General features: G+C 48.4%; 1 protein-coding gene across 1 annotated transcript in view; it reads right to left on the reverse strand.

Annotated features, from left to right (window-relative positions):
- The window catches only part of KCNU1 (potassium calcium-activated channel subfamily U member 1), a 74488-nt gene extending 71802 nt beyond the window's left edge, over window positions 1-2686 (reverse strand). The window contains exons 1-2 of the mRNA XM_054019623.1: window positions 2630-2686; window positions 658-769 (exon numbers count right to left, since the gene is read on the reverse strand). Coding sequence (XP_053875598.1) covers window positions 658-769; window positions 2630-2671 — 154 coding nt within the window. The 5' untranslated portion in view covers window positions 2672-2686. The remainder of the gene's footprint in view (window positions 1-657; window positions 770-2629) is intronic.
- Between the last annotated feature and the right edge of the window lie 13571 nt (window positions 2687-16257).

Here is a 16257-nt window from a genome sequence, read left to right on the forward strand (position 1 = left end):
TACTTGTGCACCTTAGAGACTAACAAATTTATTAATTAAAGATTTATCTTTAATTCTTTGAGACTCCAGGACAATCCTGGAGGATTGGCAACCCTATGAAGGCAGGGCTGGACGGCAGGGGGACTCAATAAATTACTCTGTTCTGTTCATTCCCTCTGAAGCACCTGGCATTGGCCACCGTCAGACAACAGGTTAATGGGCTAGTTGGACCATTGGACTGACCCAGTATGTATTGTGAGGCCCTTTGTGAGGCGTAAATGAGGCCCAGGCCTTGAGGTTTTCACCACAGAATGGGCACGGAAGTCAGTCCATAGTGGAAGCACTGTACTCTCCCATTTGAATGCCTCGTGGGAGGAACACCTCATCCAGAGGCTCAGATGCTGGATGGGCATGGTTTTAAAAGCTAGACAGACAGATAAGCATGGCTGAAGCAGAACTTAAGTGGTGCATAGGACTTCTGCCAGTTCTCTTCATGGAGACGGTAGGGGCTGCTTTTACCCTTAGGGCCTTATTCTGCCCCCACTCACACAACAGCCGTTTCCATAGTGCAGGAAAGTCAAGATAAGAAGACGCCTTCACCTCTGCGAAGTAAAATAATCCTGGGAACAAGACGTGAAATAACAATAATGGGGAACTAGATCTCCAAGTCCTACTTACCAAGCCAGTTCCTCTTTAAATAGAAGGCAACACAAACTGGAGGGATGGTGAAGAAGTCCACGATGGAGTTGAGCTCGAGCCAGAATCTCAGCTTGTTGTTTGCTGCCATGAACTACAAAAAACAGGCAAAGTCAAAGAGCATGAGGAGGGTATGAGACTGAAGCACATCAGAGCAGAAATTAGACTTCTTTTGCAGAATGCAGCTAGCTCCGCTTTCTCTCTCTCCACCCTGTGGGCACCCAATGAACGTTTCCCAGTGTTTTAAGGTTGGGCATCTGGCAGCAACTTAATCCCTAGTATAGCTGAACTGCACTGACTTCAGTGGAGAATGGAATTTAAACAGGAGGATTTGGTCCATCATCTCACAGTCATAGTGATGAACTCCCTATCTCCACTGACATCTAGTTACCCATCTTTTTTTTTCTCATGGAATCTAAGTGCCGATGACACTGAACTAGAAAATCCAATGTTTGGCAAAACCCACAGCCGTCACTACCCAAATCTGTCATAAGGAAAATCGTATTTTCTAAAAGCTTTGCCAGAGTTCTAATGCCAAAAACTAAGGGCATTTCACATCAGTGCAGCCAATGGTATTTTAACAAATGCAGACTATGATCCACTCCTTGCAAGAGAGAACGGAGGTGAAATCTAGCTAATTGACTAGATGGTTTCAGGATTAGGGGCGAGGATCACATTGTTCACAGTGGGAGCTGCAGAAGGGTTTAAGAATTTATCAGGTTGAGGGAAAAAACAGATTAAAAAACAGAAAGACAGAAAATTCTTATGAGCCTTGGTAACATTTGTACCCAGGGCCGGCTTTAGCAAGTGCGGGGCCCGACTCGTGGGGCTTGTACTCACCGGGCGGTGCTCCGAGTCTTCGGCGGCACTTCGGATTGTGGCGCTCTGGCCAGGGTATAGGGGCCGCGGGGCTTCCCGCGCTCCGGCCGGGGGAGCGGGGCCGCCAGGATTGACGCACTCCGGCCGGGGTAAGTGGGGCTGCGGGACTTGCCGGGCTCTGGCTGCGGGAGCGGGGCCGCGGGACTTGCCGCGCTCTGGCTGGGCGCGGAGCCCTCTTAGGCGCAGGGCCCGATTCGGGGATTTGTACCTTGGCTACAAAAGCTAAGCTAAGGCAATCAGATCTCATGCTTCAGAGCACAGACATTGCTGTCAGGACAAGAAGGAAGTTTCTTTAATGAACAGTCAGTCTGCCGCATTAAGAAATGATTCACTTTTTTCTGAAACATCAGGTTTTGCTCACTGCCACCAATGGTTGGAACCAGTATGGCAAATCCTATGTTCCTAATTAGCAGCAACATGGTTCACAAAGGGGATACATCTATCTCAGTACTGATATGGCCCCGCTCCATCACATGGAACCTGAGCCTCACAAACTCTAACGACACTTAGTTTGCAACACCCGTGGAGGTAGGGAAGTATTTTTATCCTCATCTTACAGAGCAGTGAAATGTTTTGCCTAAGCTCACTGTGGGACTCTGCGGCAAAGTTAGGAATTGAACCCAAATCCTGATACCCAGTACAGTAACATAACAATCAGACCATCATCCCACTGTAGTTGTTAACGCTGGGGAGAGATTCTGATAACCTTGTTCATGGCAAATAATGACTTACTTCACTATTTTGGTTAGTATGGAGTAATGTCACATACTATGTCATACTATGTGATGAAGGATATCAAAACCTAGCCCTTTGTAATGATGCCCCTGGACTGGTATTGGGACATATTCCCTCTTGCTATCAGAAATGTCCAGTCTCGCTTACATATTGGAATTTGAGACATGATTCTGATCTCATGCCAGTTCCATACTGGTGTAATCCCATTGATTTCAGTTGAGTTAATTTCTGCTTCATATTGTGGTGAGAGGAGAAATAGTCCTTTCATGTTCCTTCATGCTATTAAATTATTTCCAAGTACTTATTATTTTAACTCAGCTTGATTGTAAAGTGCCCTTACCCGTAATCCGAAATAGAAGAGGAAGAATGCATTGAAGCTCATATCTATAGAAAGCGTGTGGTCTGTGAAGTAGTGCTCTACTGGGCTAAGGGAGGAAAAGTCATCATTTGCATTGACATTGCTCTTTTCATGCAAGAATCTCCAAATGCTTGACTAACTAATTTATTAAACTCTTGCAAGATGCCTGTGAATTAGGGATTATTCCTCCATATTTTTGATGATTCACAGCCTGATCCAACGCATATTAAAGTCAATAAGTCTTTCCATTCAACTCAGTGGGCTTTGGATCAGAACCAAAATGAGACACGGGGATTAAGTGATTTGCCCAAGTTCACACATGAAATCAGGGGCAGAGCTGGGAATGGGACCCAAAATTTGAGTCCCCTAATCTAATCCATACTCATCTGTAGTGCCACCATGTAAGAGAGGCACTGGCAGAGTCTAACACAAACAAAGTTGAAATGCGTGTGTACCTGCATGATGTCATTGTCCCATTTACACATTTAGGTCCTGATCCAACATCCATTATAGACAATACAGAAACCTGCAATGGCCATTGATCTGGCTTTCATTTTGGTTGTGGAATTTTCCCAAACCATAGGTTAAGAACACACCAAGCAATTTAAATCTCTGCTTTCTCAGTGAGTTGGGATGTATAAAGTAATATCAGGTTTGCATTAACATTAGTGAGCTAGATTAAATTGTTTTTTTGAATCAGGCAAACTTATTGGACATAGAACGGTTACTTACCTTCTGTAACCGTTGTTCTTCGAGATGTGTTGTTCACATCCATTACACATTAGGTGTACGCGCGCCGCGTGCACGGACGTCGGAAACTTTTTCCCTTAGCGGCTCCCGTCGGGCCGGCAGGGCCCCCTCCTTCCCGCCAGAGCGGCGCCCCGCTCCAGGGTATATATATCCCTGCCGACCCGACCCCTCCGGTTCCTTCTTGCTGGAGACTCCGACAGAGGGGAAGGAGGGTGGGAAGTGTAATGGACGTGAATAACACATCTCGAAGAACAACAGTTACAGAAGGTAAGTAACCGTTCTTTCTTCTTCGAGTGATTGTTCACGTCCATTACACATTAGGTAATTCCCAAGCTTACCATTGGAGGTGGGTAGGAGTCAAGGTACAACTGACTGTAGCACAGCCCGGCCGAGCATCGCGTCCTCTCTGGTCTGATGATGGATCGCGTAGTGGGCTGTGAACGTATGCACGGACGACCAGGTGGCCGCCTTACAGATCTCCTGGATAGGGACCTGCTCCAAGAAGGCCGTTGAGGACGCTTGGTCCCTAGTCGAGTGGGCCCGGATCTCTGGGGCCGGAACATTGGCGAGCTCATAACAGGTGCATATACAATGCACAATCCATGCCGACAAGCGCTGTGTCGAGATAGGCAAGCCTTTCATACGTTCCGCAATAGCAATGAACAGCTGAGGTGTTCTGCGGAACGACCTGGTCCGTTCCAGGTAGAATGCCAACGCCCTTCGAACATCCAGGGTATGTAGGCTGCGGTAGTGAGGGTCCGTATGGGGTTTAGGAAAGAACACCGGTAGGCAAATGTCCTGCCCCATGTGAAACTGCGATACCACTTTTGGAAGGAATTTGGGGTGCGGCCTTAGTTGCACCTTATCCTTATGGAACACTGTATAGGGTGGTTCCGAAGTGAGGGCCCTCAATTCCGATACCCTTCTGGCCGACGTGATGGCCACGAGAAACGCCACCTTCCACGAGAGGTGCGTGAGGGAGCAAGTGGCTAGGGGCTCAAAGGGGGGACTCATGAGTCTTGTTAGGACTAGGTTCAGATTCCACGCCGGGACAGGCGGGCGAGAATAGGGAAACACACTTTCCAGCCCCTTGAGGAATCGGGCCACTGTGGGGTTGGAGAACACTGATACCCCCAACTCTCCCAGATGGAAAGCCGAAATGGCGGCTAAATGCACTCTAATCAAGGCGGGCGCAAGCCCTTGATTCTTGAGGTGCAGTAGGTAGTCCAAGATTGATGGAACTGAGGCTTGTAAAGGCTGTATGCGTTGAGGCTCGCACCAGTGGGAGAACCTTTTCCATTTTGCCAGGTAGGTCGCTCTTGTAGAGGGCTTCCTACTATTAAGGAGGATTTGTTGAACCTGGTGAGAGCACCTGTGTTCTGCATCGTTCAGCCAGAGAGATACCATGCCGTGAGATGTAGCGAAGACAGGTTCGGGTGGAGTAGACGACCCTTGTCTTGTGTGACTAGGTCGCGATGGAGGGGGAGGGTGATTGGGTCGGCTATGGACAATTCCAGCAGGGACGTGAACCAATGCTGGCGTGGCCAGGCCGGGGCTATGAGTATGACTGTCGCCCTATCCCTGCGGGTCTTGAGGAGAACCTTGTGTATGAGTGGGAACGGAGGGAAGGCATATCTCAGACTCCCTCCCCACGGGATCGTGAAGGCATCCGCTAATGATCCCTGGCTGAGGTTCTGGAATGAGCAGAACTGAGGGCATTGACTGTTGTCCCTGGTGGCGAATAGATCCACCCGGGGAAAGCCCCACCTCCGGAAGATTGAATGCAGGACGTCTCGCCTCAACATCCATTCGTGCATTCGGTAGGATCGGCTGAGGCGATCCGCTAAGCCGTTTTGGATCCCCGGAAGATACGTCGCGATGAGGTGGATCGCATGGGCTATACCGAAGTCCCATAACTGGAGTGCCTTGCGACAGAGGGGAGAAGACCGGGACCCGCCCTGCTTGTTTATATAGAACATGGCGGTAGTGTTGTCCGTCAGGACTGCCACGCTGTGACCTTCTATGGTGGCGTGGAAGGTCTGACAGGCGAGGCGAACCACTCTTAGCTCCTTCAGATTGATGTGAAGCAGCTTGTCTTCTCTGGACCACAGCCCTTGGGTCCGAAGTTGCCCCAGGTGCGCTCCCCAACCCAGGTCCGATGCATCTGTTACCAACGTCAGAGTGGGCTGTGAGGCAGCGAAGGGGATCCCTTCGCAGACCTGTTGTTGATCGAGCCACCAGCGGAGCGAGCCCAACACCTGGCTTGGGATTGTTACTACTTGATCCAATGGGTCTCTGTTGGGGCGGTACGTTTGTGCGAACCACAACTGTAAAGGCCGGAGCCTTAGGCGAGCATGTCTGACCACGTGTGTGCAAGCTGCCATATGCCCCAGGAGCTGCATGCAACACCTTGCCGTTGTCGTGGGGAATTTTTGGACTGAGCTTACGGCCCTCTGAATTGTCAGGAACCGTGCCTCTGGTAGGCTTGCCTGCGCGGCCACCGAGTCCAGGGTCGCACCTATGAAGTCCAGTCTCTGTGTGGGGACTAACTTGGACTTGGGCACATTGACCCGTAGGCCGAGCTTGTCGAACGTCTGCAAGGCCAGCGTCACGTGAGATCGGACCTTGGCCTCCGACCTGCCCGCGAGAAGCCAATCGTCCAAGTACGGGAACACGCGCATCCTTCTCTTTCGAAGGAAGGCTGCTACCACGGACATGCATTTCGTGAACACTCGTGGTGCTGATCCAGGACCGTAAATTGGAAATGGCGCTGGTTGACCACGAAGCGCAGGAACCGCCTGTGGGCCGGATTGATTGCGATGTGAAAATAGGCATCTTTCATATCGAGGGCAGCGTACCAATCCCTGGGATCCAGGGATGGGATAATAGTTCCAAGGGAGACCATACGGAAGCGCGCTTTGATCAGAAACTTGTTTAGATCACGCAGGTCCAAAATAGGACGGAGGCCCCCTTTTGCCTTGGGGATCAGGAAGTATCTGGAGTAGAATCCTTTTCCCCTTAGGTCTGGTGGGACCTCTTCTACTGCTCCAGCAGCGAGAAGGGTCTGTACCTCCTGCGTGAGAAGTTGCTCGTGAGAGGGGTCCCTGAAGAGGGACGGGGAAGGGGGATGGCAGGGAGGGGGCGAGGAAAACTGGAGGGTATAGCCCGCCTTCACTGTGCGCAGGACCCAGCGGTCCGATGTTATGCGCGACCATGCCCGGTAGAAATGGGACAGGCGGTCTTTGAAAATCAGAGGAGGATCCGGTATAGAATGCGGTACGCTGTCCTCGGGCGTAGCTTCAAAAGCCTGGTTTATTCCCTGGCTGCGGCTTGCCCTGGCCGTGACTCTGGCCCTGGTTAGGCGTATTGTTACGTCTCCGCCTGTTATCCCTGCCTCGACGGCGGTATGGTTCGTGCCGGGGGCGAGGGTGGTATTGCCTTTGCGGTGGCTGGGGTTTAAAGGGCTTACGCTGCGTCACCGGAGTGTGCATACCCAACGACTTAAGGGTTGCTCGCGAGTCCTTAAGGCTATGTAGCCTGGCGTCCGTCTGGTCGGAGAACAAGCCCGAACCTTCAAACGGGAGGTCCTGCAGTGTGGTCTGCACCTCTGGTGGGAGACCTGAAGCCTGCAACCACGCCGAACGCCTCATCACGACTCCTGACGCAATTGTTCTAGCCGCAGCGTCGGCTGAGTCGAGGGAGGCCTGCAATGAGGTCTTGGCCACTGCCATTCCCTCATCCACCAGGGCCGTGAACTCCTGATGTGCGTCAGGTGGGAGGGAGTCCTTAAACTTGGCGACTGATGCCCAAGAGTTAAAATTGTGCCTGCTTAGAATCGCCTGCTGATTGGCGATCCTCAGTTGAAGGCCCCCAGATGAATAGACTTTCCTCCCGAACAAGTCCAATCGCTTAGCTTCCTTGCCCTTGGGGGCAGGAGCTTGCTGGCCATGACGCTCTCTCTCGTTGACCGCTGAGACCACCAGCGAACAGGGGGACGGGTGTAAAAAGAGGAAGTCAAACCCTCTAGATGGGGCGAAGTATTTCCTCTCCACGCCTCGTGCAGTCGGTGCACTGGAGGCCGGCGTTTGCCACACCGTCTTATAGTTGGACTGTACTGTCCATATAATCGGGAAAGCGACTCTGGAGGGGCCCTCCGGGCTCAGGATATCGACCATGGGGTCTTCCTGTTCTACAGTCTCCTCCGCTTGCAAGCCCAGATTGAGGGCTACACGGCAAAGCAGGTCTTGGTGTGCCCGATGGTCAATCGGGGGAGGGCCGGACACCAGTGTGCCCGCTACTGCCTCGTCTGGTGAGGAGGAAGAGGTCGGGGCCTTCTGCCCATCCTCATTGTCCTGCAACCCGGCATCAACCAGTTGTTCCTCTGGGGCCTGACCCGCAGCGTGGGACTTGGACGGCACCGTACTCGGTGCCGAGTCCACTCCTTCCCGCTCCGGTGGTCTAGAGACCGTTGCCTCCCTATACGATGGCGGGCAGTGCCGCGGGGAGCGGGATCGGTACCCCGATGGCTCGGATCTCGAGGCCCTCGATGGGGGCCCTTGCTGGTGGTAGGCCCAGGGTGTCCAGAATGGCCATTGGCTCGGTTGGCCCCACTGGGAATGGCCGTAGTCCCTGCTGGCCTGTGACCTATGGGCATACCAGCCGTACCGGTCTGAGTCAGTCCCCGAGACCACGGACGGTGACCTGGAAGGCCATGGCGGAGCCGTGGGATGGTGCCGGTCCGGGTTTGGGGAGTAGCGCCTCCGCGACCAGGACCTGGAATAGCGTCTCGCCGACCTGGACCTGGAACAGTACCGGTGATCGCGGGACTGGGAATGGCTACGGCTGGTCGGCATCGGGTAACGTACCGCCGACACTTCGCGGTGCCGACTCATGCTGGGTTGCTGAGTCGGTGCCGACCGCTTGTTGAAGCCCGACTGCTGCGGTGCTTCCTGCGCCGAGGGCAACCGGGAGTCCACCGAGGCGGAGCTCGACCGGGACCGGTTCCTAGAATGGTGCCGAGACGGCAACCGTGATGGGCGCACCATCGCCGGCTTGCCTCTGCGCGGCAGCTTCGGCGGAGCATCCTCAGCGTGTGTCGGGGCCTCGACGGACAACGCAATGAGGTCCTTAGCTGCCTCAAACGTGTCCGGAGTGGAGGGCTGTTCCAAGAGCTCCTCCAGCCCTTCATCCTCACTCGACGCGCCCATCCCGGGGCTTGACGGGCCTTTCGGCGCTGGAGCCACTACCGGGGTCTGTGCTGGGGCCGTACCGGCCTTACGGGCACTCGAGGTCTTCACCGGTGCCGCCCTCTTGTGCGGGGAGCGTCCTCGGGCCTTAGGTTGGCCCTTCGCTTTTGCCGGCGAAGACGACCGGCATCGTATATGTCCCCGTTGGGTCGGTGCCGTGGGCTTCGGGTGACCCGCCGGCGCCGGTTCCCGCACCGATGCCGGGGCGTTCCGCACGGAGGCAGACGGTGCCGCCGAAGTGGAGGGCTGTAATGCCGTCTCCATGAGCAGCTGCTTAAGGCGAAAGTCTCTTTCTTTCTTAGTTCTGGGCTTAAAGGCCTTGCAGATCTTGCAGCGGTCTTTCTGGTGAGCCTCCCCCAGGCAACGGAGACACGAGGCGTGGGGGTCGCTCAATGGCATAGGCCTGCGGCACGTGGCACAAGCCTTGAAGCCTTGGGCGTGCGGCATGCCCCGCCGCCCAGGGCCGGTGCCGGGGTTGAACAAACAACCACAGCAGGAACTTTAAGTACCCTAATGAGCTGTTAACTACTGGCTCAACACTACTACAAACTAACTGATAACTGCTAGATAACACTAATGACTATTGCTAAGGGACACTCTCAGACGAGAGACAGAGTTGTTCCAACGCCGCCACGGACGGTAAGAAGGAACTGGAGGGGTCGGGTCGGCAGGGATATATATACCCTGGAGCGGGGCGCCGCTCTGGCGGGAAGGAGGGGGCCCTGCCGGCCCGACGGGAGCCGCTAAGGGAAAAAGTTTCCGACGTCCGTGCACGCGGCGCGCGTACACCTAATGTGTAATGGACGTGAACAATCACTCGAAGAAGAACTTCATTTTCATAGCATTTTATTAGACACTTATTTGCAGGGTATGTGTACACTGCAAGCAAAGGTGTGATTGTGTCATGGGTAGGCATACCTGTGGTAGCTTTAATCTAGCTAGTGCAGATAACAGGAGTTGTGAAGACATGGAAGCACAGGCTTCAGCGTGGGCTAGCAAACCAAGTACATACCCTGGCTCCTTGGCAGACCTGAATTTAGGCAGCTAGCCTGGACTGAAGCCTGAACTGCCAGTTGTTACTCACTCTAACTAGCTTAAAGCTAGCCAGGGGTATGCCTATGCATGATGCAATCACACCTTCACCTGCACTATAGACATGCCCCAAGCATGAAATCATAGCCCCACTGAAGTCAGTGGGAAAGCTGCCATTGATTTCAGTGGGGCCAGGATTTCACCCTGAGAGAGCACTAGATTCTCACACCTGCTATCTCTGGCATGCCGCCTATGCCAGAGTTGGCTGTGAGGGCTGCCTTAGGAGCTGGCTGTGCGCCAGCTGAAGACTCTTCCATGTTGGGGGCATTCTTAGCTGGAGAGATCTGGCCAGCTAACCTGGCCTTATAGGTCAACCAGTTAAAAACTTAGTATACTTTCTCATGGAGAGAATAGGATATAAATAAGAGTAAGTACTTGTTTGTTTCTTGAAAAGAAACTCTTTTCCCTCTGTAGCTACTCCTAACTGTTTGGCAGGTTTCTGATGTCTTGGGATTAAACACAATATTGGATTGCACTTGATGTATAATTCTGCTTCTGAGGTTTACCCTTGCTGTTTGAACTCACTTCAGTTTGTTCCAAAGCTTTTATATTTTATTTATTTTGTTTTAACATTCCATTTTATTTTCCCAGTGTTGTGCAGCCGTCTAAATAAAGTGTTGAGAAAAGAAACACTGCTGTGGCATATTAAATTGATCACAAGGCTTTACATACTAATATATTTTTTACCCCTGAGCACTTCCTGTAAGATATATGTATTTGGGTGAAGATTGCTGAGGCCACAGTAGGATTCCTACTCAGTCTAGTTATTTTATTTCTGTCAAATTGTTTACAAAGGTCAGATTTTCAAAAAGACCTCAACTCCCATTTGGGCACCAAAATAAGAGGCCAGATTTTCAAAAGAGTTCAACACATTGGGTCCTGAGCTCCTTTGAAAATCTGGCCTCAATTGTGGGTGTTGAGCACATGGAGATCTGGCCCTAAGATTGTTTGGAAAAAAATTAGGTCCATGAGGGGAAAAGAAAAAAGAATTCAGTTTAAGGAAATTTGAGCAGAAGAATGTTCATGGGATGTTTTCCTTTTCTGGTTGCATTATATAATTCGGTGAGTATATTTATACTGCAATTACAGTGTAATTACATTTTAGTTATGCTTTCTTGCACCTCTAATTATTACTAAATTTGCAAAACTGGAAGTTTAACTGTATGACTAAGTGGGTGATTATAGTGTAAATACAATATAATGAATGTTCCTGAAAGCTAAAAATCCACATATTAAGTATGAAATCAAAGAGATGATAAAATGTAATTCTGTAATGTAGTTAACTTCTGGTGACATGAATAAGTGGTAATTAGTTATTGTAACTACAGTGAAACTACAATATAATTACAAACATTTAATTTTAAAGTATAGCCCATTTTCTTTCCCTTTTGCCCAGGAACACCAAGAGCTCTGTTGTGTGAGTCTTCTTAGGAACAATAACCTTCTCATTGGTGAGTTTCAATGGGATAACTCAAAGAGGATATTATCACTACCTGACTTTTTAGACCAGAGCATGTCACAAAGAATACAATTACATTTCTACACTGTCTTGTCCTGAGAACAGCAACTGCATGTAAACATAGTCCCTTCTTTCTCAACATCAAATCTGTTGATTTTTATGGACACAAATGGGATTCACTCTTATTAGCAATTCCAATCAAATGCAGCTGTGCAGAAACTAGATGGATTCTATTCTGCCCGATGCATCATCAGTAGAATAATCAGCTATCTTCTTTATTGCTGTGGATGATGTGAGAAGCAGCTGGATTTTGTCAGCTTGATATTATTTGACTTTGCTGCACCAGCAGTTGGAAAAAAAAGATCATTTAACTCTTAATTGGAGCCAACTTGATTTGGAGTTTGCTATAAGAGACTCTATTATCTATCTAGTTATTTATATGCCCTCTCCTCACCTTAGCATCTGAGCAGTTCACAGCTGTTAATACATTTATTCTTACAACAACCCTGTGAGGCAGGGAAATATCACTATCCCTGTTTTTCAGCAAGGGAACTAAGGCAGAGAGAGTTTCAGGGTCAGAGGTAAAAAATGCTCCATCCCCAGAAATGAGGTCAGATGATCAGAAGTGATTTCCAGGGCCCAGGTGGGAGCTCCAGGATGCTGAGCACTGTACTTTGGAGAATCTGGCCACTTTACTTAGGTGTAGGGTGACCAGACAGCAAGTGTAAAAAATCAGGACAGGGGATGGGGGGTGGTAATAGGTGCCTATATAGGGGGAAAAAATTGGGACTGTCCCTATAAAATCGGGACATCTGGTCACCCTACTTAGGTGGGAACTGATTTGAAAATCTGGCCCTAAGTGACTCAGCAAAGGCCACAAAGGGAGTCTTTGGCAGACTTGCCAATTGAACCCAGGACTCCTGGGTCCCATTTTTGGATTTTAACTATAAGGCCACTTCCTCCCTAAAATAAGGCTATAATTTCCAAATAAGCCTAAGGGAGTTAGGCATCCAACTCCCATTGAAATTCAGCAGGAGCTGGGTATGCAACTCTATTAGGCTCCTTTTGCCTGTGTTTGTAGACACAAGACCACCCTTTAAGAACATATATCATTTTGGGCTTTTACAGCTTGTTCCCATGTATAAGGAAGCAATAAACGTTGTGGATAAATGCCTAGATTCTACTTACAAGGCACAGTTGATAAAGTAAATGATGAGGGATCCAATACTCAGTAGGAACACCAGTATCACCTAAAAACATAGGCATCAAGCAGGAGATGTCATGTTACTTGCTTGTCTGAAACTGACATAGATTCCAAAAACACGTCTAAAGCATCCCCAGTGGAATTTATCTGTGACTTTGTGGAGAAAGTCAGGAAACAAATAATCAGTTACCTGAGCTCTGTGACAAAGGTGGGAAATGGGTTTTAATTTAGATCAGTTACAACAGATTCTCAGATGTTGTTAATCGACATAGCTGCAGTAAAGTCTAATGTATTATGCCAATTTATCTAATACACAGAGTAAGGTCAGATAAGTAAGGCAATAAGTTCTGATGACAAGTGGCAGTAATTTGACCCAGAATTTGGGGAAATGAAGGGTGACTGTTGATGGATCTTCTTCCCAGTACTATATGGTCCAGGTTTTTGCCTGATTTTGTCTAGTTCATAATGTTTATTTGACTTAGATTGTAAGCATCCTGGGAGGGAGATGTGTTTTCTTTTATGATTATGTAAAGCAGTATGCACATTTACGCAGCACTCTGCAATAAAGTCCCAGGTACATCTAAGGATCTGTGTATATTAAAAAATTGGGTAGATGCAAGTTTCTCTGTGTATTAATTTGGAATAACTTTTAGACCACTTCATTTACAGGCATTTCTTCTGCAGTCATCATCATCTGCATTGGTGAACAGAGATCATTACCCTTTGGAAGGTCTTTGATGGAAGGAAAAGGTACTTTCAGTCTAGTGGAGTGACATTAAATAAAAAAATAAATTGCTGTCATAGTTGACCCGTTGGGTGCTTGCCCCCTTAACTGAGACTGCCAGTACAGGGGCCATGAGGTCTGAGTCCCTTTGATTATCCACAGGATAGAGTGACTATGCAACCTGACCCAGCAATCTGCCTCCATCCTGACCTGGAGTAACCCCAGGGTTGTGAATATCTACCATTTCATTTTGCGTTCCTTCTGCTTAGGGAGACTTTTCAGATTCCGCGCCCAGCCCAATCATGTCTGGTTAGAGGAAAAGGGTGAATTGTTGTGTGTGGTTTGCTGGAGCACCACCAATGGGCTTTCGCTTTGTTACAAAAGTCTCAGAAAACTTGTTCAACTGACCTTATCATCCCTAGCAGGGGATGAAACCCTGCCAACCAATCCACTTACCAGCACACGCCCCACACATGTTTGAGCTGACAGCATCATCTCCACTGACTCCAGGAAGGCTCCTTTCCAGCGAATTGAAATTTGTCTTGTTTTGGGCAGCCACTGAGCACGTTGTTTGTGCTCCCCCTAAGAGTGACACAAATAGTTTGGGACCCTAGGAAGTACCAGAGTTTACATGGCTTGCTAGGATCATGAAAGCCACTGAATGGGATCCTGCAACATACATCCAGTACAATACGCCAGACTAGAAAGAAAACCTAGATGGTGCCTAGTCTGCAGCTCTCCCAGGTTAGCTAATGGGAAGAATTCCCTTGGATGAGGTGGCCGGAGCTGTCCTGAGCTTCACTTTGCTAGAAGTCATGCTGGTCAGATGTGACAGAATCCCACTGTCACATCACAACAGCATATAGGTTAGTTTCTCCTCTGCCACATGGTAGTCACATGACCGCATAGTCAATTAATAACTGTTTGGAGTCTAATGAAAACAAATTGTCAGAAGAAAATCAAACCCCCACAAACCACCCCCACAACACACAAACCCAAACCCACAAATATTCACCTGAGCGCAAACACACAGAACACATACACACAAATACTCATATGCACATACACTATTCTGAAAAGAAAGCAGTGAAAGTATTCTTCCTGCAAACAGCCACGTAGGTTTATCACCGTCAATAAGCCGTATAACTGCACAACTTAAATGTGAGTAAACAGTATTCCAGAGTAATCAAACTTCATGATTCAAGATATCAGTTGACTGCCTGCAGGGAATGGAAAAGACATTTTACCCCCATGCATAGCACTGTGAATTTGACCAGATCCATTATGCTAGGTTTGCTAGCCTTTCTGTTTGGGTCACTGTTTGGGATAGGATACAGGACTGCCTGGACCAGTGGCCTGTCTGATGAGGGAGTATTTTATGCTCTCATGGATGACATATGTCAACAACACTTATGTTATGGCCCTTTGTAACCTTGGACTGGAGGAAACTGGGTCAAATTCACCCAAGAGTAAGCCAGCATATCTTCTATGGGGTTTGTGAGATGTCGCTCCTGCTTGCGCCAGGAATGAATTCAACCTATGAACTCTGGATCATTTAAACATTGCTCTCACGTATGCCTTGGAATATCCCAGCTCTGGGTTGTTGCTTTAATTTGACCTGCAGGATTCACCCCTTTGCTTTTCCCTTCTGTGTGACCCCAACACGACCCAGGACTGGGACTTTCATTGTCCTTGAAGCATCATCTAACTTTGATTAGCTTACCACATTTGCGGGCTTCTTTCTTGTCCTACAGGTATTGCTATTAATCAGTAGAACATATACCCAATGCGGATTTATTCTGTGGGTAGAAAACTGTGAGCATCTCCTCCCACCACAATATTCAGACACCTGCATTTTAGGTCTGATTGTCTATTAGTTTCCTTTCCCTTTCTTTTGTAACCAAATTTAAAAGGCCCAGGACTTCCAAAATGTAGATTTTCCCATGTCAGCACCCAAACATGCACTACTTCAAGAAGACTTTATATTTACCTTTGTGCTGAGAATGTACTTGGAGATGAAATTGTAAGCATATTTGCCTATCCTGGCAGCTACCATGAGGAACAGGCCTCCTAAGAAAACTGACAAAGAGGAGAGGATAAAAGCGAACTGCGCATATTTTGTACAGAAGGTTCTGTGCTCAGGCAGGTTAGTACTAGTCATTTCCCTCTGCCTGCTTCTTTCTCAGCTTCCTCCACTGCTCAGCTGTGACATTCTAAGACACACTATGCTTTTGTAGTATCATTGTGACATCGTTATCAACATGCAGCACTGTGATGTCACTGCTGTTACAGGAAGAGAAGAGGTGGAGATGCAAAAAAGATGTCTCTTATTATTAGGGATACGGGTGTATTTTTTTTTGCAGTCATAACACATTGTAGTACATGCATCTGACGAAGTGAGTATTCACCCCCGAAAGCTTATGCTTATGCTCCAAAACGTCTGTAAGTCTATAAGGTGCCACAGGACTCTTTGTCGCTTTTTATAGATCCAGACTAACATGGCTACCCCTCTGATACTTGACACATTGTAGTACTGTTCACTTCATAAATAACCCCTAGCTTTTTCACTGAAAATCTTTCAAACAATTCTACTTTCAAACTCTGATCTTCTTCTTCTTAATAAATAATATTAGTATAGAGAGAAAAGATGGTTTTGTGATTAAAGAATTAGACTGGATCTCAGTAAATCAGGGTTCAATTGCTGGCTCTAGCACAGTATAAAAAAGGGGCATCTCACAGTCTCTCTGAGCCTCAGTTTCCGATCTACAAAACAGGGAGAAAAATCCTTCCTTTCTTCCATTCCTTGTTCATCTTGTCTATTTAGATTGTAAACCCTTAAGGCAAGGACTGTTTCTCAGTACAGAACCATCTCAGTCTGGAGCTCTAGGCATAACTGTAATATAAATAATAATGCCATAAAAATTGGGGTTATTTGCCAAATTTGGATCCAGAAAAGCTTCAACTTTGGGGCATCCATAACATTTGGGGCAGGGGTGATCAGTTGAGAGTTCTTGGCTGGGTCCATCAGTTCAAAGAGAAATACAAACAATGGGACATTTGTATTTTAAAACAAGAGGTGATGAAAAGGGGCTCAGATGGCCAGAATTGAACAAGGGAACTCTCTTTATCTTCTGT

Source organism: Malaclemys terrapin, chromosome 2 (genome assembly GCF_027887155.1).
Source record: "Malaclemys terrapin pileata isolate rMalTer1 chromosome 2, rMalTer1.hap1, whole genome shotgun sequence".
Lineage (NCBI taxonomy): Eukaryota > Metazoa > Chordata > Testudines > Emydidae > Malaclemys > Malaclemys terrapin.